We start from the raw sequence: 24,744 nt of genomic DNA on the forward strand, positions 1-24,744 counted from the left end.
GTTACAATACAAATATATCAAAGCGCGTCGTCGGATATCATTACGCTGTCCTGCCTTTCAGAATTTTGCTTGCATTAAACCGTTCACAAATGCTTATACGAGAGTATACTCTATCGGTTAAGCGACTGAAAGCATATAATAGTGGTTCACCGTTTAAGAATATGAAAAGCACAACGCAATCGATTAAGGCAAAGATGATTAGTCCCTGAAACTTGTTGCAGTAAAGTGATCAAGTCGTTAGCCGATCACACCTTGGACGGGATCCAACTGCACGAAAAAATCCTCCACATTTGCATACAACTGCTTATCGTACATATTCATGTTGATCAGCCTCTGCAGAGAAAAAAATTAAAATTATAATAACCAGCGTCATTTAAAAATAGGATTCCTCAAGTGATGAATCAATGAGTTTGAATATATGAAATTCATGTATGTATACTGCGGTTTTAAGAAATGTAGGAAAGTGACTCCTGGCAGTATTGAACAGAGGTCATGGGTTCAAATCCCGTACGGCCCGAATTTTTTTTCAGACATTATTTTCACAGTACATAAGTAGTGTTCATTATTGCAAAGATCGCCTTAATACATATCTTATGACCTCTAAAATAATAACCATAAAGTATCGTTTGTGATTGGAACATTTTAGTTTGCTCCTTTGCTGTTTTTTTTTGTTTTTGTTTTTTTTTTTTTGTTTTTGCTTTTGTTTTTGTTTTGTTTTTTTTGTTTTTTTTGTGGAGCACTTTGTAAAAAGTAAAGAGATGAGTACATATTACTAAGCCATCCGGGTAAATGCTGTGTAGGTTGAAAACCCAAGGCAGTCACTCTTGCGAAAAAGCAAACTTTCGTGTTGATCACAATTCTCACCTTATGTTGGGTTTCCATGTCCTTAAGTTGATTTTTCAAATCAGCGAATGTTGGTCTTACATCCGCGTCACTTTTCTAGCATTTCATCATGATCTGATACCTGGTATTTTCAAATGATCTGTTTAAGATTTAATAAACGTTTTCTTGTTCGCTGAGAGAGAACGGGTTGAAAAAGAAACTTACAACTTTTCATCGACGTGTTGTGGTTTGGGCATCCTGTATCCCTCCTGAAGTAAGTTTGCAATTTCTCTTCCATCCATTCTTGGGTAAGGTGAGCCACCTGGAAGAACCACAAAACCATAACTATGACAAGACCGTCGAAATATAATTGTAACAAAACAACGACCTGCAATTTTCACAAAATTAATACATCTCATTTTGCTGGCTGGGCAGAATATTTCAGCAAAGACTTTGGTCACGCCCTTTTGGCGATAAATAATATTAATTCTTTCTTCTCTCTCGCTATCAAATCACTGGTTTTTCAGCAAAAGTTGATTTCGAAATAAATTTTGTGGTACTACATTTGTTTTTAAAACGATTGAAACGCGGCTTTAAAACAATTTGTTATTCAATAATCCTTCACAAAAAGTAACTCAAAAAGTTAAAACGAGACGTAGTTGCAGTTAAGAATTACGTTAATCAGCGTGACTCTCATTCGTTAATATCTGAGGAACAAATGCTGGTGGACGAACAAAAGAAGCTAATGAGATATCCATTGTGTACGTCCACCAACCTGGCGGCCATGACGTAACGTGCAAACCACCTATAAGTACACTTTCGCCTATTCTTTGCAAGTCTCTTGAATTTGGATATTTCTAGCGTAAATTACACAACAGTAACCGAAGGAATTCGATGAATAAAAGTCGCATTATTCCCCTTGTGTCTAGCTGGAAAGAGTCTCACTGACTTCAGCTTTTCGCTGGAAGAAAAACCGATTTACACACACTATTGCAGAAAACAAATAAGCAGAATTACGATTCCAAAACACACATTTGTATTCATTTACAATTTGACTTTTCCGTGACATTCTAAAACGGAACAGAGGTATATCTTCGAAGATTTATTGTCGTTGGAAATGAACAATACTTTCTGTAAGATATCTGTGTGCTTTTTTTGTACAAGAAAATCGTCGCACGGTCATTTAACCAGTGTCTGTTTGTCATACCAGTACTGTTGTTTATTCAAAAGTCGACGCTTTTTTCCTCTTCAATTGACAGGTGTCACATCGTGACAGTTACTCATCAAATAATGTTACAAAGTTTACTCGGAAGCCTTTTAAGTTACCTTTACAAATAAAAATGTTTCGGTGAAAGCTTTCTCTTTAATTTGAATAACGTTAGTTTTCTTTATCATCCACTCACTAACAGAATGTTAAGTTTATGGAGGATTTTCCCGTGATTAAACTCGTAATTGTAACCTAAATCATTCGGGTTCTTTTAGAAAGCACTTTTTTATGTGTTAAAAAAATAAAAATGTTATTGACCAGCACAGGTTGGTCCGTATTGGGAAAAACTGTGCCCTCTGTTTTGAGTACCGCCCGAGGCCTATGGCTTCAGGCGGTATCCAAGACCTCGTGCACAGTTATTCCCAATACGGACCGACCTATGCTGGTCAATAACATATATATAGTAAACAGGGATAAACATCCACAGAGCCTCATAAACTTCCATTCTAGGGATCATTATCAATAGCTGGGAACAGACCCTTATATAAAACTACCATGACACTTTATTCAAAATCCCCTTATGTAAATCGTCATCGTTACATAGCGACAATATAGAGGTACAAATATAATAATAATAATAATGATAATAATAATAATAATAATAATAATAATACTTTACTTACCCACGTGTCACCTAAGAGCTAATAGCTCGTTTAAAACATGAACGTGAAACTAATTACAAATAATGAGCTAATAAGAACTAATATCAAAAGATAAAAACATTGAAAAGCTATATATTATCTAATTTGTATGTACTATCTAATTAATAAGCGAAAGTTGTTAAAAATCGAGTTAAAGCCTCGCCATAAACGAATGCAATGTGCGCCTAAAAGCAACCAAGTCCGGACATTCCCTAACTCTAGTAGGCAAAGCATTCCAAAGCTTAGTAGTTAAATATGACCATGACTTGTGCATGTATTCTAAGTTGAACGATGGCAGCTTAAGGCATGTGCCAGACCCCCTTAGGTTGTAATTTACATCTAAAACGTTAAAAAAGTTACTAAGATATTCCGGTCCCTGTCCTGTTAAACATTTATATAAAATAACTAATGACTGGAATTGCCTCCGTGTCTCTAAGTTTTGTAATTTAGCTAAATTACGAAGAAAATCATAAAACACTGAGCTTGAATGCCCTAGGATAGTCCTTAGGATGTAGCAATTAGTGTCCTCTAACTTGTGTTTGAGTCCATTACTTATTCCTAGCATGAGTGGGCTACAATACTTTAAGTGGGGTAGTACATATGCTTTGTAAAGGCGAATCATAACATCTTGTGGTATAAAGTATAAAGTTACGCAGCTTACGTATGGCAGCTTCCTCGCACATGCCTTCTTAATTTGTACTTGTATATAGGGCTCAAATGTTATTCTTTCATCTAAAATGACACCAATAATCTTCAGACTATCAGTCAGCTCCACATTATCATAAAATATAAAACCCCTGGATGTCAGGTAAGGTTCTAACCTTCACGATCGACGATCGATATCAACATCTGCGCGCAGACCCCCAGATGTAAAATTTTACCATCGCAATAAACAACTGGGCACAGGTTTAACAGGGAGGGGACATTTTAAGTTCAATATCAACATCTGGGCACAGAATACGCACTGTATGTAAAGAGTTACGATCAACACAGACCCCTGACCGTAAGATACTAAGATAAGTAGCAACATCTGGCTATAGCCTGTCATGTAAAACACATTGATTTTAATCAATGTGTCTTACATGATAAAAAAAAAAAAACCCATGGATGTAAGAAACAACGAACAATATCAACATCTGGACACGGTTAAAACCGTACCTGACATCTGGGCAAGGTTAGAACCGTACCTGATATCCAGGGGTTTTATATTTGTACCTCTATATTGTCGCTATGTAACGATGACAATTTACATAAGGGGGTTTTGAATAAAATGTCATGGTAGTTTTATAAGGGTCTCTTCCCAGCTTGATAATGATCCCATTCGAGAATACCTATGGTGAAAATCTCGTAAAGCACAACTCCATAACTCCATCTGCGGAAAGACAAATCAAACGAATATATATCAAGACACTGAAACATTAACAGTATATATTTACGACAACTAAGATATATTCTTTCACAAAGCATACAATTCATGTCCTGATTAAAATTGATAAATCTTGTTGGAAAATCGCCATTGGTAATTATCGGACATACTTACACGTCACTTTTGGTGGTATATTTGCCGTACAACAAGGCCTCATAAGCAGTCCATTTCACGGGAAGACGGCCCTAAAGATTTCAGATAATATATAGATTTAGCAAAGCCTAAAAGCGGAGCTCCCAATAAGTGAAAATCTTGTAATAAAATTTCTTTACATATATTAAAAATTTTTAGCCAAAAATTCATTCAGTATAGATTAAACCAATTGACACTTACGTGTAACACATGCCTGTGAAAAGTCAATTTTGGAGAAACCAAGAAAGCAAACACAATCCGCAGTAGACTTTTAAAAATTATCTTTTCCAAAAAACAAGCTCCAGTGAAAGAAGACTAATTAAAGAGCTCATTTTCGACGAAAAAAGCGATAGGTGCATATTACGTTTTGCAAATTTGTCTGTGAGTGAAGAGATCTCAAGTTCCATGGAATCTATCAAGAAATATTTCGGGACGACAGATTTATTCAAAACAGTTTTTGATTTGCTGTTATAAGCGAAAAACGTACGAATTTCTTACGTGTACAAATCCCACGCGGTAAAATTCATCATGCTTAGATCGTTGTTTGCTTGCCTTCAAGGCCAGAAATTGAGCAGCGTTGTGTTGAAATTTCTGAAAAAACTGCGATTTGACGCAAAATCTTTTATTAAACAATACTTTTTGAACACATTGGTACTCGAACATGATATTTACTGGGCCATCGAATCGTCAAATTATCGCTAGGCCCTGCTTGAAGTCCGAAAGTTCCGTTTTCACTTTACGTCCATAAATGGCATCGCCTTGAGAATCGTAGTTTCGTTGACTCGAGAGCTTATTCTGTCACCTTTAAGACCTTAATATCCATTATTTTTCAAGCAGAGTATTCTATAGCATTGTTACTTTACATTCTCAGTTCCACAAGGTCTAACTCGATCGCAAATGAATGAAAAATCTGACCTGAAAAATTTGAGAGTCGACCGCGCTGACGCCATATTTTCAAATTTGATCATATGGTACTTTCGTGATAGCATGCATGACAGAGGGCACGTACGTACGTACGAAAAGAGGTTGACCATAATCCATGGGTATGGGGCTCTGTCCCACGCGCGCTTCGCACGCGTGGGAGCCTCATAACCCCAGTTTGTGAATAGCTAAAAAAGTATAGAAAGCGACCAGCCAAAGGTAATTTTATTTCAAGCTAAACTTGTTAACGTTTTCGTTAGAGTCTCCCCCCAAGGATTTCATGATCGAGACCAGGAATATATCAGTTATACCGCAACAGTAATTATGAAAGGTCATTAGATTGAACGATATGTAAATGATAATAAGGCCCCCATCTCCCCTCGTTCTTGATGACCTTAGTCTTTCGTTCATAAATATTTTCCTCCTGCGCATCTCTGGCCATTCCAAAGTCTGTCACTTTGCACGTCTCCTTTTGTCCAACCAACACATTGCGGGCTGCAAGGTCTCGATGGATGATCTAAGAAAGAATTGATGCGTCAACGAAAACTAGTTAATGTGGAAGAAAAGAACTCAAATGAAATGGCAGATAGGAAAAAAAGAAATTTCTATCAAATATATACTAAGATTTTTATGGAAATGGAATTCTGTAGTAAAGCAGTTTTTGCGACCGACCACAAAATTTTGAAATGTCGTATTAATTCCTTTTATTCCTTGACATTAAAATGGATATTTGTTATGAATATCTTAAGGAATCCTTTCCATTCCCGTCTCTTCCTTTGCCTACACTAAAGAAACCTAGAAATTTCCATTTGATGGGATGCCTTAGGAACGATTCACAAATATCGCCATTTGAACATTGGGATAAAACTTAGATGATGGCATTAAGATAGGTAGGGTTCGCCCAAAGCAAATTAAAGCCTTTACGAAACGGTAAGAAAATGTTTGCATATTACAGGCGTGATCTTGTAAGCATGTAAAGATGAAATAAACAATTTTTAAAAATCGAGTTTTCAGATGGGATCGTGGAACGTGATCTTGTAAAGACATAAAATTCTATGAAGGACACAGCTTCACATCGCGTTACACCTTACAAAAATGTTTTAGAATTAAGTTTCTTCCTTAAGTTTCTTCCTTCGTGTTTTAATTAACATACAGATTTTGAGGACAAATAGCTCATTCCATCTGCAATTTGCGAGGCAAACTTCATTAGCTGCTGTGACGTCAGATTTGTTTGTGGTTTGATATTTGGGTCTTTGTAGTATGTGTCATTTAATCCACGGCTCTTTCTCAGGTAACCCAGCGGATCCCCAAAAGGCACATATTCAATCAAAACCAACAGTGGCTCTGAAGAAATTAAACAAACAATATTACAAATTACTCTTTAGAAAACCTGAATAATAAATGAAATAGATGCATAGTCCAAGCATGGTTACATACCTTTGAAGGAATCGCAAAAAAACAAGATATAGTTTTAAAAAGAAAAGCTGGACTGCCTCATAAGAGGGAACAGACCATTTATTCCCTTAAAAAAAGCATTTTCGCTTCTACAACAGAATAGTCAGTGCAGAGGCAAATATTCGGTCTTAGTCTACCGATAAGTCCTGGAGCGTCAATATAAATTTAAAAAAAGTAGAGACAGTCTTACAAGGTAAATCAAAAGGAAATTGTGAAGTCAGTACCACATAACCAAAGCATACCAGATTCCGTAACACAACCCAGAAGTTTAATGACGTAAGGATGTGGTTTCAGCTGCTTCATTGTTTCCAGTTCTTTCATCAGATCTCTCTTTTCTGATTCAGCAGTGTTAGCTAGAGAAAAAAAAAAGAATAAAGTTTTGGTTAATGGGAATAATACAGTATACGAGAAACCTAAATGAAAACACTAGTTATGAAGTGGCAAATAGCCAAAAAATTACGGTAACATGGCAACATTTCCTGGATGACTGTAAGGCAAGACTGTAATTCAATTTACAGTACAAGAGCTCACATTTAAGCATCCTAATAGCCACTGTGGTCGTCTCAGGCCTCCCTCGATGTTCTAATACTGATCCCCTGGCAACCTGTCCAAAAGCACCTTTACCAATGACCTTTTCTATGGTCACGTGTTGTCTTGGAACTTCCTAAGAGCGTGTTGAGGGATAAAAAGGTGCGTAATCGGCACCTGGAGCGGCGCAGTGTGATTTTCTGTTATCTCTGCTAGCTTCTCTGAGATCTATGTATTCTGCAGGAGGTTGTGTGAGTTTTCCTGAATTCAGCTGTCCTAGTGCAATATCTTGTAATCCTGTTTTATTCTATTAAACCATGCATGTACTCGTTAAGGTATTCGCATATAAATTTGTTATCAATCTCAATAAAAAGTCGTACCTGTCCATGAAAAAATAGTTTACCCATTTTTATCACACTGACGTTTAAGTTTTTCTTGCGCAAAATATTATGAACAGTTTACAACTTTTTTTCTGAGAATAACCAAGGGCCTGTGTTTTCATGGAGGTGGGGGACACCAGTAATGGTAACCCGCCCAGGTGGGGTATCACGCCTATCCATATATATGCGTTATTAACAAAGCGTGAGGTCAAGATGGCTGGATACTGGCCGAGTTCCTTTTTTGCATTTTTATGGACCGAGACGAAGTCGTGGTTCATAAAAATGCGAAAAAAGAACGAAGCAGATATCCAGTCATCTTGACCAAACAAGCTTGGTTAATAAAGGATTTATTACATTGAAAAAATTTCGCAATATCAAGAACTAAGAGCGACTTGTTTAATTCGAGAGCCGAGAAAGAAAGCCAGCTGTGTTTGTAGCCCAACAAACTTACAAGAATCGTTTCTGTTTTCGTTCTTCTGGCTATCTTCTGCCGCTTTTTGCATTTCCATCGCCGACATTGTCCAAGAATTGCAAACGTAGTTCTAATTCAAGCTTTTCCAAGCGCGGAATAAATAGGGGAAATCCTGAGCGGGCAAGAAGGGCACATCTTGCCCGCTCGGGTAGCCAATCAGAACACAGTATTCGCTTCATCTTGCCCACGAGCGCTGCGAGTGATGTTGTAATATCTACTTATTGAATGATTGGGAGGACCGGTCGGAAAAATATTTGACTCGACGTCATGGCGTACTCGCCGCGATTGGTCCGTGCCTTATGGCCTTGAGCCAAACTCAGTCACTAAGTATTTTATGATATGACCAAGAAGTGTTGAAAATTCCAGCCTAAGTAAAATGCAATAGACGGACACACGCAGCCACTCGAGTATAAAAGATAGTTTTATACTGAAAGCTTTTCCGTCATTTTTTTCAAGTCAGAACAACAAACTCCCAATTCTTTGAAAACGCAACTTTTTTTTTCATATTTCTCTATTATTTTAAGTTTTTGCAATAAAGCGGCGGCTTTCTTCAAACTGGCTTACGTCAACCCGTTCGGCCCTGCACACGTCAGCTTTCATTTTGTTCTAGTGGACTGCGCGAGCGGGGCCGGATGGGTCATATGATAAAGTGTTGATCATGTTTACATGATGAGTGAGATGACCTTGCAAACGTCTCAAGGTGGGGTAACTCGCCAAGCCGGAGTCGCGTTCTTTTTACAAAGTTATAGCAAAACAGGTGAGTTTAAAAACTATATACGTTTCCTAGCCGTTCCATATAGATCTAAAACGTTAAAACAACAACTTTTACGTCCTCCTAGCAATGAAACCTCGATAGCAATTAATTCACGTCTTTGTCTTGAACTCAACACTACAATAACTTGTAATGTATGATGCACGATCCTCGCAGGAGATAGCGCTATTTATGCAATAGCGAAAAACAGACCTGAAAAAAATCAGGCCTGTACGGGACTCGAACCACAAACCTCTACGATACTAGTGCAGCGCTCTACCAATTGAGCTAACAAGCCAACTGGGAGCAGGCTGTTAAGTTGATTCGTAGTAAACCCGTGAAAGTGATAAATGAGATACAATGAATATATGAAGTTCATATATTTAATCAACTTAAGGGCCTGCTCCCAGTTGGCTTGTTAGCTCAATTGGTAGAGCGCTGCACTAGTATCGCAGAGGTCAGTTGTTCGAGTCCCGTACAGGCCTGATTTTTGTCAGGTCTGATTTTCGCTATTGCATAAATAGCGCTATCTACTGCGAGGATCGTGCATCATACGTATCTAATACCGCAGTTCAAAATATATGAACTTCATATATTCATTGTATCTCAATAACTTGTAAGGCCGAAGTGAGGACGTCGAACCGTGAGAAACGGTTAGCGCGTCGAGCTACTGGCGAAAATCTTGGAGGAAAAAAAAAACTGTTTTTTCGCCAAACCTCTACCACACGTCGCCGTAGTGACCTCTTAAACTCCCGAAATTGAATCGAAAAATAAGACGGCGTAAAGAGCGCAAAAACAATTATTTAGAAAGTCAACCGGGTGCAGACCCTCTAGTGATCTATAGAATGAACCCACGTGGGACAAACTCATCGAGTAGTTTGGTAATGAGTTGTTACTTACCTTTCCTGTGTAGCCAGATTATGTAAATCACTAGAAGAAGGATTATGAAAGCAAGAACTCCAATTATGGCAAACAAGACGTTGTTAGATCGGCATTTGGATTCCTCAGAACCTAAAATGATTCGTTTTAAAAAGCTTAATGAAGTTACATTCATACAATATTTAAATTGATCCTGGTTGACATATTGCTCTCATTACATGGCTTAAAGTTGTGACCGAAAAAACGTCAATTCTGATTGGCTAGGTATTGGGGAAAAGTAAGGCGCTACTTTACTACAGTTTTTTTTTTAAAACAATGTTTTGGTTAATTAAACAAAAAAAAACAACAACAACAACAACAACAATGACAACCTAGAAATATATCCCTCACGGAAATGAGTTGTTTGCTTAAAATGATCCACGAAATACAATTGCAAAATGTCCGTTTTCGGAAGAGTACTTCTACACAATTTCTTTGTAATAATTACCCTTCGCTGTGCTTTCCAAGCCGTCTGTGGGTATGAAAATTTGTTTCATTGAGTCCGGATCGACTTTAAAAACTCCGAAATTGTCTTGCCTTGCACAATCTGATAGCAGGGTCAAAAGATGACTGACGGTTACACTGTGATTGAACCTCATCATGAAGTCGAGAACAACACTGCCACACCTAGATAAAGGGGAAGCGATGAGTACCGTTTAACAAATGGTAAACAACACAGCGTCCACTATTTAGTTATGGATGCACGCGGGAGGTAGCTAAGCACGAAAGAAGCGTAAGAGTCGTGCGAAGTGATAGCCGGCGACTCTAGCTTCTTGAGTGCTTAGCAAACCCCCAAGTGCATCCATAACTCAATATTGTACGATGTGGTGTTTACCATTTGTTTTATAACACAACATTGATACACTGTAACAAGAATTCCCTTTTATTTAACAAATCTTACGTGATCAGAAAAAAACAAGCGCGCGCGGAGAAATAGTCTAAGCATTTGCCCGCGTCAGCAGCATACACCCATGGGTAAATAGTAGATGCTGAATTAACCAATCAGAGCGCGCGCTTTGCTTTAGTTATATTATAATACTTATTTGAACATCTCGTCCTTTGGTGACTCTCATGTGTTGAAATATTTTGAGGTATTTTTGATCTTATAAACCAAGCTAAATAAAAGTGAATTCATGTAATACTGTGTTAATCTATTGCTGTACATTAAGCAAAATTTTCTTCAAATGTCGATTATTTGTATTAATTAAGACTTATTCGAGGAAGAAAACTAGTTTAAACGATGAAGTTTTGTAAATTAAGCTACCCCTCCAAGAACACAGATTTGCGTCTGCTGTTGGTTCAGTGTAGAAAAAAAAGGGTTCCCTACCTGGTGTTCACAGTGTTGGCAGACGAGCAGCCAAACCGAAAGGGAATTTGACAAGCCTAGAAGAAAACATGTGAGGAAAACATGTATATTTCAATGATTGTTACATTACTGAGGGACGTTATTAAAAATGTAATCTTTCAGCAGAAATAATATGATTTCATTCAAGAAAAGAGTCATTAAGATTCACTTTTTATGATAAATCTCTTTGCAGTATTCGATAAACTCCATTAACGGATCAATTATATGATATCCCACCATTTCTGGAAATTTCGCAGCAACTTCTGCACGTCTGCTACAGCTCTCCTCTATTGTCGCAGTCAGGTAAACTTCTGTGCTTTCTGAACCTAAAGGAGAGCCGTCTTTTTACAAAAACCATGAAGAGCCTTGATGCACAAAAAGTACAGAGAAGCGGTTCGATCTTACAATAATTCACGTTGAAAAAGTCATCCCCCCCTCCTTGAAAAATAGTTTCGCAAAGCCACATTAATCACATAATTTGTATTTGAAGATAGCAAGCATGTTATGCCTCAAATCTCATCAAATCCGGAAGGAGTCCTTAGAGAAATAGAAGGGATACTTTTTCTTTATGTTTTTGTTTTGTCTCTTTGTTTTGTCGCTCCTTCCATTGTAGAGGGTAGAGAGCCGTTTGCTCATAAAGATCTTTTGAGTCGGAGCATGACACCCTGCATGATTTGCATAATCTTATATGTTTCGTGTAAGATGAAAGGTAATTGGGAATAGAAATAGCTTTGCAAACAGTTTTGAGGAGAGAGCTCCTCTCATTTTTGCGATGAACTGTCTGTCCGTAAGTATATTGAATTAATTTTCGTTGTTTCTCATGAAATGGTCAAAACCTCGTTACAAATTCGTTTGTTTACTTGCGTTTTAGAATTATTTAACTAACCAAAAGTTTGTAAAAATACGGAGCAAAAATACGGAGCAACAAAATGGTCGTACCGTGCAATCCAACTTTTTCCTTCTAAAGAAACGAACTTTAAAGCGCGACAGACACAGAGCAGAACTCTTAAATGGTTTCGTTCATGTTGTTTTCGTTCTTCGCTCTCTCCCTATACGATCGATACGATGCACAGTTAAGGCCCCAGGATGTCTCTCGCAAACCAAAATAAAAAACTTAAGAGCGAATAATAAGGAAATATTCATTGTTTGAACCATTATACAAGGGGACATTTTGCTTATTGCTCATAATTTATGTTAAAGCATCGAATAAGGTGTATATGTTCACGTATTAAGCCGCGGTACTGATTAAATTGAACTGGTTGTTATTAGCTTTGAACTTTGCCATCAACCAAATCTTGATCAGGTTGAGATCGGTGATGAGTACATTGCCCCTACCTCGTCTTTACCCAACTAAAGAGTTGTCTTTGAAAACTCGCTATTGTATTGCTTTCCTAAATACCTAATTTGCTAATTAGGGAGTGTTTAGAATATACGGCAGTTTGCATTGTTACCCTACCAAGGAAATATGATTCTATTATCCCACTAACGTTTCAGCTACGCTACAGGTGCTCTCTAGTTCTGTTGTAAATTCTACAAATAAAGAAACCATCGCGCAAATTTTGTTACGGTTATGTTGATTATCAAAATTAACAGGCAGATTAACTGAGCATCTTACTTTTATTAAGTGTTCTGCCACACTCAGAAGCATTTTTAGCGCTCTTAACAACTTAATTTTCTGTCTATTGCGTTTATGTCGAGAAAATTATGAATACAATACGGAAAATTCAATTACAAAAAGCATTCATTTTCAATTTTAAGCCTCATTTCTTTTAAACTTTTCAAAGTCTAGGATTTGCCGTTATACACATGGATTCCTGCTCCTTATTTTCGTGGCTCTGCCTGTTTTCAAAAATACCGCCACATGTGCGGGCTTAACTGCATTGCACAACAAATGCTTGCTTCATAAGACAACCTAACCGAAATCAGCATCTGCACTCTTCACATATTAACGAGAGGTAAATCCAGGTACAACAGTCCATCCTTGTTACCCGACATCATTACTTTTGTCTTTAAGTAGAAAGCAATCTCTCAATTAAAATGCATAGATTAATCAGTTTTAAGCAAGCGTAAGAGTGTTTCAAAAGGCGCGATATTCCTTGAATACCATTTTTAAGAGATTTCCTTTCTTAATGAGGCGTAAAGTTCTAAAGACATATTTTCATTTGTATTCACGAGTAAGAGTGATAGAGCTATGCAAAATTTTCCCTTTTAATATACGCAACAAATCCTTGTAGCCATTTTGAAACAAGAAATAACTGCTTCTTTTAAATCAAATTTCTTGTTATGACTCAAGGGAGACAGACTTGTAAGAAGATGGTTGAGTTTTAGTATATGTTAACTTTAATGTACAGTATATATACTCACATTGCACGTCAACACTTGCTGTCCTTGAAACATTCTTACAATTATTAGTGGCCTCAAATCTGTATTCCCCGGCTTCACCTCTTATAATGTTTGTAATCGTCAAGACATTTGTAGTAGTGCGTTGACCGTCAGGTTTGATCCAAAACACCTCTAGTGGACGGTCTCCAGATGCCTGACATGTCAGAGTCACATCGTTCCCCTCGATTATTGTCTGATTGTCTATTTCTTATATGGACGGAGGAACTAAGGATTCAGAATCAAAAATTATCAATATAATGGAGCTCCTGTGTTCTCAAGGGAATCCCTAGCGGGCAAGATAGGCGCATCATGCCGGCTCAGGATTGCTCGCTTTGATCCCACACACAGAAAAAAAAATTTATATGGAGCGGACTCAAAAAGTTTGTAACTTTTGAAGAATGTCGGTGATAAAATCGCAAAAGGAGGCAGAAGACGGTCAAAATATAGAAAACACACTAAACGACCCTCGTGGATTTATTCTTCCGTTAACAAAGTTGGCTTTGTTTCCCGGCTCTGAGAATAAACAAGGCATTCTTGATTCTTATTAAAGCGAAACCTTTTTGCTCATTTATAAATCCTTCAATTACCTCGTTCTTTTTTTTTTGCGTTTTCGTGGACCTCGACTTCGTCTTGGCCCATAAAAGCGCAAAAAAAGATAACTTGCCAATATCCAGCCATCTTGACCCTATACTTGGTCAATAACGCGTAAACTATTCAGTAATGAGATTTTCTTTATATATTTATATATATATATATATATATATATATATATATATATATATATATATAACTAACAGCAGACAGTACCGTTTCGGCCTTCTGGGCCTCATCAGTGCAGTGCTAATGCTAGGATGGAGGAGAACCAATATGGTCACCCCAAACGATCCAACCTTTGTGGTATCGTCTAAGCCATGCCAGAGTGCTCAAACTAGAGTACACTAGCGAGCATGCGCAATTGCAGAGCAATGACTCATCCTAGTTTTATATATATATATATATATATATATATATATAAAACACATCTGGTACAAAACAAATGTGCCTAGTTTAGATAACTGCTACCTTGCACGGCAAGAGACTACCAAAAACCATACTAGAAATAAAAACTGTCCCATCGATGTAAAAGATAGCAGATTGTTTTAATACCTGTTCATTTCATACTACCTTAATAATACACTTGATAATTGTTGGTCATTGGACACAGTACGACCACATTTTGAATATGCCCAGCCAATTTCCCAATTTGATCAGATGTCAAGTCTGAACCTTTCACCAAAACATTTTGGATATTTTTGCAAAAGTAATTCAAATAGAATGTTATTGATCATTGAATCATTTGCAAGATATAACTCATATCTCAAAGTGCTCTTCTTGCCTCAATTTTCCAGATGAAACACTTTTTGAGAATCTCCCTATAAATCATAGCATGCACTACAAATACAGCTGTTTGCAGAAAGGTTGTCGGAAAAATGCACACGACAATCTCGGGTGTTTGGTAATCAATGAATTTTAATCAGTGAAATAAAGAGATGAGAACCAAGTAACTGATGAACAGTGAACAAATACTGACATGCGCGTAAATACTAGACGAACAAAACAATAGAATAATACGTTGTAAACATTTTTCTTGGAGAAAAAAAAGTTCATGAAACCCACTGTGCCTCTTCCTTACAGTGCTGTTTTCCTGGAAATCCTGAGATCAAGAAATTGGAACCACTAAAGTAACAAATTCTCAGTCGCAAATTCATTACATTTGCTTACTAAGCGCAATATATTGTGCTTCTCTCTTCAAGTGAAAGACAAAATCAAATAATCTACTCCAGGTGGTCAAGTAGGTTTTTTTATAATGTATTCTTCAAAGGCATACCTTTTTCTCCTTTCTTCTTTCCATTTACGATTTTGAAAATGGGAAGGGTTTGATCAATCCAGAATACAGTTTATCTGTATTTTGGTACCTGTATTCTCTTGAAGCAGTTGTAATAGTAACCATCCATTTAGTCATAGCTGATAGGTAAATTAAATTTAACAAGACGATCCAAGATCGTAAGTCGGGCTACAGGTAGACGTGCTGTTATGAGTGTTGACCATTCATGGTGCGCAGTGGTTCTAAAAAGAAATACTAAGAGGTACTAAGGTCCGGGTTTGTGGGCGTGGCAGAAACTTTTTTCCATCCATGAGAGACACCAATTCTACAACAACGCACTAGCTGTCACGTATTCTTGGTGCAGTACCCTAAAAGGTATCACAGAAGTTGCTGCTGTGGACCTTTTGAGGCTTAACAGCCCGAGAGCCTTCAAATCCACCTTTTTTAACCCCTAAAAGGCGCGACGTGCACCCCAGTCCTTTCTATTAAAGGAGTCTCCCCTTCCAAAGGGTGATACCTACATGCCAATTGATACATGTGTGAAAAAATATATCATGAAATTGTAGTCGTAATGGTCTGAAAGCAAGGAAGTATAGTTCATCGTGAAAACATTGTAAACTTTATCTGAAAAACAAATTGATTACTGACTTTTTAAATAGCACGTTTTGATAGTGTTCTTAGTATCTTATTAGACAAAGTATTTTAATTTATTAGCACTTTAACTTGAAATGTGCATTTTGTATAGTGTGTAGAGATAATATTTATTATATGATTAATTCTTAAATAGGCGTGTTTATATGGTTTTTAGTTGCATTGTCACCGAAAAGCCCCACCAGGGGAGTGTCAATAAATTATTGTATTGTATTGTATACACAGCATATACCCAATAAGGACCTTCCCTGATTTTCTCTTTGAATTGATTAATGCAGATATCAATAGTTGGGATTGTCTCACTCTTGTGCTGTTGTCTAACTTTGAATTTGATTTTGTCTCTAGAACTTATCTGTTGCAGTCTTTTCATTTTTGGAGCAGGTTCCAAATTATCATAACTATATTTTCGTCTGTGCTTTTGCATTTGTCTGATTTGATGAAGGTCCATGTTAGATGTGTTATACAAAAATTGCATTTCGTAGTGAATAATACCTGTTTTAAGTTTTTTTGTAACAATGTTAGAAATTGCTTGTGCTAATGATGGTATACCACTTATTTTTATTTGTTGTATTGCAGGTTCGCAAGTATCTTCATCGGTCAATAAGAAGAACATGTACTTTGCTCTGACTGTTTGTTGAAAAATACAAGTAATACCTAACAGTAACTTGTAAGCCACAATAAAAACCCTGTATTCCCTTGCAGTTGTTGAAAATTAAGTTTTCCAACTTTCTTTTTTGTATTGTTTAAACCAGTGGACAACATCCCATAGCTTTGAGCTTTAATTTGGACTGATATCTCAACTCCACAAATATTAAGACTCTAGATATTAAGACTTTAGATGCCTGTTGATGCCCATGTTACGAGAGAATTTATTTCCTCAGTCAGCTATGCAACATAGGGTTATGGAATTCTAATAACTACAAGACCTTGCTACTGAATAACACATTGCATAAAGCCCTACAGCAGAGCATTGTTTACAAGAGCAGCTGTGTTCTTCTCTCAAACTGTTCAATGCAGTTATTTCATATGTACTTATCTGCACTCCTCTGAGTTCATAATTGTCATTGAGGGAGTCTATAGTCTGGAATTACTCTACTAAGCCCTGAATAGATGGTACTTCTAATAGTACACATGTACCTGAGGGATGGCTTCTACCATATTCGTCTCTTGTATGAGAATCAAATATCTTATAACTCCCATTATCAATACAATAGATACTGACACTGTTTACATTCCATTGTCAGAAAAAATGAAGAGTAATCTTGTGACATGAGTGATTCAAAAGCCCTTTCTGTAGACATACTGTACTTATATTCTTCAATTATTGAATCACAATAATGTAGATTACCAGTGTAGCTTTTACTTTACTTAAGTAAGTAGTAAGTATAAGTATAACTTTATTTAAACACGAAACATTGATGAGCAAAAAGATGCTCGTTAGAAAAATGTACGTGTATGCTACCTAATTTAATTAGAAACTATAATATGATAACTGAATACATAATTTGAGAAAATATTGCAGATTAAGGGCTAATAAAATCTATTATTGAAATAACGCAGAAGGCGTGAATCAAGCGCAGAAGGTGCATTTTCAATTTACTTCGGTATCCAAATTTAACTTAGTTAACTGATTTCTAAAGATAGTAATGCTCTTGGCATCCCTGGCATCTTGAGGAAGGCTGTTCCACAGCCGACAACCAATATAAGAGAAGGACCGATGCCTAAAACGAGCTTTGGGAGCCGGCTGATTCATACGGGATCCACTACCCCTAAGGTTATATCTTCACTGTTGGATTTTAAATAAGTTGTTGATATAAATTGTCTCAATCCCTAAAAACTAGGGATTGAGACAATCGTCTCTGTTTGATAGATTCAAGATTAAGCTGAGTTAATAACTCAGCATACTCAATTGATTTAGGAAATTGAAATAATGTTCTAAGTATATAAAAATGTGTACGTTCAATTTCATCAGATAAGTCCTTGACATCCCAACAAAAAGAGGAGAACAATAATCAAAATGAGGAGGTATATAGGCCTTATATGTTCTCATAGCAGTTAAGCTGGTAATTAAGCGGGTAATTTTTCTCAGACAAAGCAATCATTGACAGTAATCTTGTTTGCATTAAATACAACTGCCCTGTACATCATGACAGTGTTGAATACAATTGATTACCCATCTCCAAAATTTGTACCAGGTATCCTTTGATCTTATAAATCAGAGCTATCAAACTCATAGCAACACATTGTTTTCCAGCATTTTGATCAAAGTACATAATATCACCTTGATATGGTGCCTTGATCGTTAGAATAGGATCAATACCATGTATAGGAGACCACAATTTGTTTCAATGTCATTGCAAACATTCAGTGCAGCACAATGACCTCTGCGGCTCCCATTCTTGTACACTCTTGTTAAGGTATTACAGCCATACAAAGATAGATATTTGCTCAAAGAGTCTCTACAACTCAACAATTTTTTATTCAGTGTTGACTGTTTAGAATGCCATTTCTTTCTCATCTTTTTTACAAACCGGATACTGTCATTACTGATCCTTTGTCTGAGTCTGCATTAATTCTGACGTACTAACACATTTTTGATGAGATAGGAATGTTTTCAAGAATTCCCCCGCACATAAGTTTCTTTATTTATTTGTTTTTACGCGAAAGCTTTTCTAGTTTTTTTTACTGGCATTCTGCTATGCTCACGATCGAATCGTCTTCGCACATGGTACTCACCACTGTTAATATCCCCCTGACAACGATTAACATACACCGCATGATGACATCTGAATTCTTTTGCATATTTTATTTCTTATGCAACATCATTTTGTTGTGCACACAACGCTGATTCGTCACACTTTTGTTCTATGCATGGCGCTACTTTGTCCAAATTATACATCATCACATTCATCTGACACAGCGTTATTTGGTACCAAACAAACATTCCTGCATAACGAAAACGTGAATTTGACATTCGCACAAAAGCGACATAACTAAAAAAACAACATTGACTTTATTTTTTAAAATGAAAGAAATAAAGGCTTTTGTAGCCCGCAGTTAGCAGAGCTATTCTAGGCGGGCTACCTGAACAGACACTGTATAGGCTCTCACACATACACACACACACACGCACGCAGGCACACACACACGCAACAATGAAATAAATAAATGTATGAGCAAATCAAAATAAATAATAGATAATAGTAGTGATAATCATGTTAAAGGTTTCAACTGAGCCAGTCACACAAGAGAGTTTTTAACAGGTAAAAGAGAAAGCTAATCAGTTGAAATACAAATATAAGCTAGAAAGGTCAAGGTAGCGCAAGTCAACATTCATCTCCTCAATTTCAAGAGTTTTCAAAAGCAAGTGAGTTAGCTCACGTTTAAAAGGTGCTTTCTTTAGCTTACGAATTTTAGGGGGGATGCCATTCCATATTTTCGCACCAACTCTAGAAAAGGAAAACAACTGATGATTTGTTCGCGCCTGTTTTATATAAAAGCTTCCAGCTACTGAGAAACGGGTAGAGTAGGAATGAACCTGTTCAGAGTGAGTGAAAAGTTCAGGAATATTGGGAGGAGCACAGCGATTTTTGATGTCATGTAACAGAGAGGCAACCAATTTGAAGTAAAGCATTTTTATCGGTAGAATTCCCGAACGACTGAAAAGAGAAGCTCTGTGAGATGTATAATCGGAAAGGTACATTAGACGAAGAAACCGCTTTTGTAAAATGACGATTTTGTTTAGATGAGTATTCGCGGCTTGGCCCCAAGCAACGAGACCATAGGAAATATACGGTTCAATGAGCGAGCGGTAAATGTTTATAAGAGTAGTGAGCGGTACCAAGTGTCTTAGCCTTGCAACAATACCGATACCTTTGCTTATTTTCGTGGAAATGTAGTTAATATGATGCTTCCAGGAGAGATTACCGTCAATTAGAACACCTAGGTATTTAACATATGTCTTACATTCAAGAGATACCAATTGCTCCGAGTTATTATCAAGTATTTAAGGTTTACTTCTCGGTATAGTTTGTGTTGATAGGGATGAAAAATAACGAAATTAGATTTGGATACGTTAAGAGATATTTTATTTGAATTCAGCCATTCACACAACTTTAATAACTCTTCATTGACGACAACTTCAAGTTTGTTTAGATCTTTTTCTGCATATAGTAAATTGGTATCATCAGCAAATAGGTAAAAGTCAAACTTTTTAGAGGAACGATGCATGTCATTGACATAAATTAAGAAAAGAAGCGGACCAAGTACAGAACCTTGAGGGACTCCACACACTATTCTCTCTTTGCTAGGGACAATAGAACCGATTTGGGTTGATTACATCCTGACAGACAAGTATGACGAGAACCAGTCATTAATCAATCCTCTAATTCCATAATGGTGTAATTTATGCAACAAAATCGAATGATCAACCGTGTCGAAGGCCTTTTTCAAGTTAATGAAAATGCCACAGGAATATAATTTTTTATCAATGTTGTTTTGAATTGTATTTAGAATATCCAGAATTGCATGTTGAGTTGAGCAGTTCTCCCTAAATCCATATTGCGATATGAAAAATATATCATTCTTGTTTATAAAAGATTTTAGGCGTTTGTACATTAGTTTTTCAAATATTCGATTAAACACGGACAGTAACGATATTGGGCGATAATTGTTTGGGTCAGTTTCATCATCCGCTTTATAATTTGGAATTACTCTAGCGTGCTTTAATTTGTGGGGATAGATACCAGTTGAAATGGACATGTTCATCAGTTCAGCTAAGGTTTGAGATAGAGCTTGACGTGCGGACTTCAAAAGACGAACTGGACATGAATAAAGTCCGTAGGCTTTTTTTGATTCAGTACTCAAAATTTCTATTTCAATTTCAGTAGAAGTGACAGCGTCAAAGAAGAAAGAATTGCTGTAATTTGAATTCCCTAGGTAATCCTTAAAGTCCCTGGTGGATAATGGTATGCTATTTGCAAGTTTAGGTCCGACAGATGCGAAATGATAATTCAATGCATTAGCTATTTCTGATTGGTTTGTGTTGTACCCCGGTTGTCTGGAAGCTGGAGCGACGATACGAGCTTATTCTTTTTGTCAATTAAAGTGTTAATCCCCTCCTAAGTTTTTTTCATATTATTTAGGTTGCTACTAAAATAGGATTGATAGTAAAGTTTTTTACTATGGCGAGTAAGGCTTAAAATTGTGTTCCTGTACAGCTTGTATGTAGCCATGTGACCAGAGTAAAAGAGATCGTTCTTTATTTTTATTGATCTACGTAAACCTCTAGTTATCCATGGTTTAGATAGTTGCTTGGCTTTGCGTTTTGATACAATTTTGAGAGGAGCATGTCTATTAACAAGTTTATTCAATCTGTTGTAGAACGAAGAAAAGCGTTTGTCAATAGGGCCATAAGAGATCAAACCGGTCCAGTCAGTTTGAGAAATATCACTAATAAAGTTTTCTTCCGAGAATCTCGAATAGTCACGGATTTTAGTCCCTGATAGCGAGATTTTAAAGATGGAGAATGGATGATGCAAAATTGAGAGTAGTGGTCCCTTATATCTGAGACAATGTTGCCGCTGGAGAGTTTAAAGCCAATGCTGTTAACAAGAATATTGTCAATAAGTGTGGCAGAATTATTATGGACTCTTGTAGGCTTGTCAATCACTGGAAAAAAGGAGTAACTTTGCAGAGACAGCAGAAAGTTATGAGAAAAATCACAGGTTTCAGATTTGAGGAGATCAATGTTGAAGTCGGCCATTACATATATCGGTTTATTAGTAGAGCTTAGTCTTTCTATTGTCATATCGAAATACGTTCGAAATTGTTCAGGGGAAGTATGTTGCCGATAGATTACACTACATATAACATTTTTACCTTTTAAAAATTCGAGTTCTATCCATAAGGCCTGGAAAGCCTCGTTAGAGGTTTTTTCGAGGACTGTATACTTTAAACTGGCGTCAACATACATACCGACACCTCCACAAGAAAGAAGAGTTGGCACCTGTTCGAATTGGTAATTAGGTATATGTGGATTAAAGTCTATTCTGGCCGAATTTGTAATTTTAGTTTCGGTTATTCCGATTACGGTGAAGTGGTAGTCTAGTTCATCCAGTAAATGTACTTGCAGATTTTCAAGGTTACGGCGAAGGCTTCGTACATTGTTATGTAGAATTGAGAAAGATGTTTTGTTTTCATCTCGCATGAGATCGTTTTTAAACTTGCAAAAGCTATGTGGTGAGAAATATCGGCTTCGAATTTGTTGATTATTTAGGTTGCTATTTGGCAGGAGACGTTAATTTCCCACGCACGAGATTACTGTGTGATGGATGTCCTCCCCTGGGGTGGGTTGGGTGGGTTACAGGACCCCCGTTGATACCAGTGTTTACTACACTGAAGGGGCTATCCTGTATAAATATAAGATGTCTGTCTGTCTGTCTATCACGATTGACACTACTTTGAGTATTCAAACTAAAAATATCTAATTCATGGAGGCTACGGAGCTTATCTAAGTACTTTTTCCTTGGCAAGTTACTGTTCAAGCTATTATTGAACTGACCATACGTTTGGATGATATCAACATTTGAGAACGCAAGGTTTTTTAATAAAGATTTGTTTGCTCGGCAAACATATCTGTCACTTAGGACTACCATTGAGAGTTGTTATTACAAGATATATACTTAGCTTTGGTCTCCATTTTCCAGGTTGAGCAAATCACCAATATTCTTGATTTTGATAGCTCGGGACGTAGCATCTTTCCGTAAATAAACAAAGGAGCCCTTTGACCAACAGTACTGGTAATAATGTTGTTCTTTAAACTTCTTCGCCTCGAACAGGACTGTTTGCATTCGGGGTGACAAATGATCAAAAACTCTAACCGCGCTTAACGAGGCATCCTCAGGGAGTCCAACGGAAGCCGGGTCCAATTTGCATGCATCTTTACGATGATTCATGACGCTTTCTTTGGCTAAACGCCTGACAAATCTACAAACTATCGGCTTTGGCTTGCCATTGTTATTCCTGCTGGGAACACGATGGGCGGTGTCAATGTCATACATCGATACATCAGCTCCCGTTTCTTTAAAAATGTTTAGGCAAAGCTTGCTTATCGAGGCTGCGGATTCATCTTGCAGCCTCTCAGGCACTCCCACAATTTTTACATTATACTGGAAACTATGTTCTTGAATTTCGTCAATAGCATTTCCAATAAACTAATGCACGAACAGAAAAATAACAGCGGATAATATACTCTGTTTGAGCAAAAACATAACAAATGTAAGCTTTATAATCACGATAAAGGTCACATAAATATAGCAATTACGATTATCCTCACTCTGATGAAAGTCCGACACTGCATCTTTGTTGTCGTTTCCCAGAGTTTGATCCCGAGGCACCTTGTATTTATCAACAAATGTTCTCCTGTCACTCTGTCCACATTTTCTGTTCACTGATAACTCATTTGATTTCTGGTTTGATCTAAAGAGAGCTTCGCTAAATCGTTTGATTCTTTTGCTATTTTAAGTTCACGGAACGACCGGTTCTAAATATACGCTCATTACACACGCCATCTTTCATAGTGGGTCTACCGCGAACGGTGTGTGGGTCTGTATGTTTGAGCGTAGAAAAGATGGCAAAAATTGTTAACACATTCGACATATCCGCCATCTTTGAAATCGTGGAAAAAATGTTGGGTATTTATTGTTACGTGTCTGCGGTATTCCCCATTGCACGTGACGGAGTTTTGTGGAGAAACCCGATGGTAAACCTATAGTCGGTCGCCCGACTAAAAATGCAGTTTAAAATGTTTGCTCTAAGGCTGGCAAATTCCATCGTGCTAATTAATAATGATAGACTCACGTGAAGCCAAATTCAGTTAAGTAAAGATTTCAAAGGACACATGCCCTTTTGGTAAAATGTTATATCCTGCCTTGACAAGGCAAAAGCAGTTTATTCTTGCGGGTAGAGTATATGCGTTTTAGTAATATGAAACGTTACTGAAGCAGTAGGCAATTACGTTGTGTACATCCATAAAAAATAACAATGACAATTACAACAACTGATGGCAACTAAGTAGCATCACATTTGTTCATCCGTAATAGTCCAATAATGCCTTACGAGTCAATTGACCTTCTTGAAAATACACTGATTTCATAGCCTCTACGGTTATACCCCTAAAAATGAAGAACTCCCTTCGTGTCACCTGTCATTTTAAAAAAAAAACGCGAGGGAAAAGTCCAAAAAGCCAAAGAGTCGCGAAATACAATTGGTTTCCAAAAACAGGGAACCATTAGATTTAAATATAGGGCAGTTTTTATAAATGACTCAGTCATAGCCTGATTTCGCATTTGGGCCAAACTGTAATAAACTTTGATAGTGATTCTGAGAGGTTATCATTTACATCTTTCACTTAACACTTTCTTAGTAGCTCTTTCAAACAAGTTTTCCTCTCCATTAAGTAAACAAACCCTAAAATAAGGCTCCATTTGAAATAGATTTTATAAATTAGCTACCACGGTGCTCATTTATTAAGTTATTTTAATAACATAAACAGATTATGTTATCCTACATCCTACACACCTCAGAACATGGAACAGTCACTCACCGTACACATGAACAGGAATCGTTCCACTACTTCCTGTTCCATACGTGTTGTTGGCCACACATTTGTAAATGAACACTCCCTTAGCTGACATGTTCCTGCTCCACATTCCTGAAGTGCTTTGTCCAATATAGCAATGCCATTCTCAAACAGCTGGTATGACGTCACAGGTGGATTAGCATCAGCT

General features: G+C 37.0%; 1 protein-coding gene and 1 pseudogene across 1 annotated transcript; both read right to left on the reverse strand.

Moving 5' to 3' along the window:
* Nucleotides 1-237: 237 nt before the first annotated feature.
* LOC111332261 (fibroblast growth factor receptor 2-like) lies at nt 238-24,651 on the reverse strand (annotated as a pseudogene).
* Nucleotides 22,550-23,226, reverse strand: LOC148726862 (uncharacterized). Its single transcript, XM_088728613.1, has 2 exons — nt 23,208-23,226; nt 22,550-23,138 (listed from the first exon to the last, which is right to left on the reverse strand). Exons 1-2 carry the CDS (start codon nt 23,224-23,226, stop codon nt 22,639-22,641), a joined length of 519 nt encoding a protein of 172 aa, XP_088584739.1. The 3' UTR covers nt 22,550-22,638.
* Nucleotides 24,652-24,744: the final 93 nt, after the last annotated feature.

The sequence above is a fragment of the Stylophora pistillata genome, chromosome 7 (assembly GCF_964205215.1).
Source record: "Stylophora pistillata chromosome 7, jaStyPist1.2, whole genome shotgun sequence".
NCBI lineage: Eukaryota > Metazoa > Cnidaria > Anthozoa > Scleractinia > Pocilloporidae > Stylophora > Stylophora pistillata.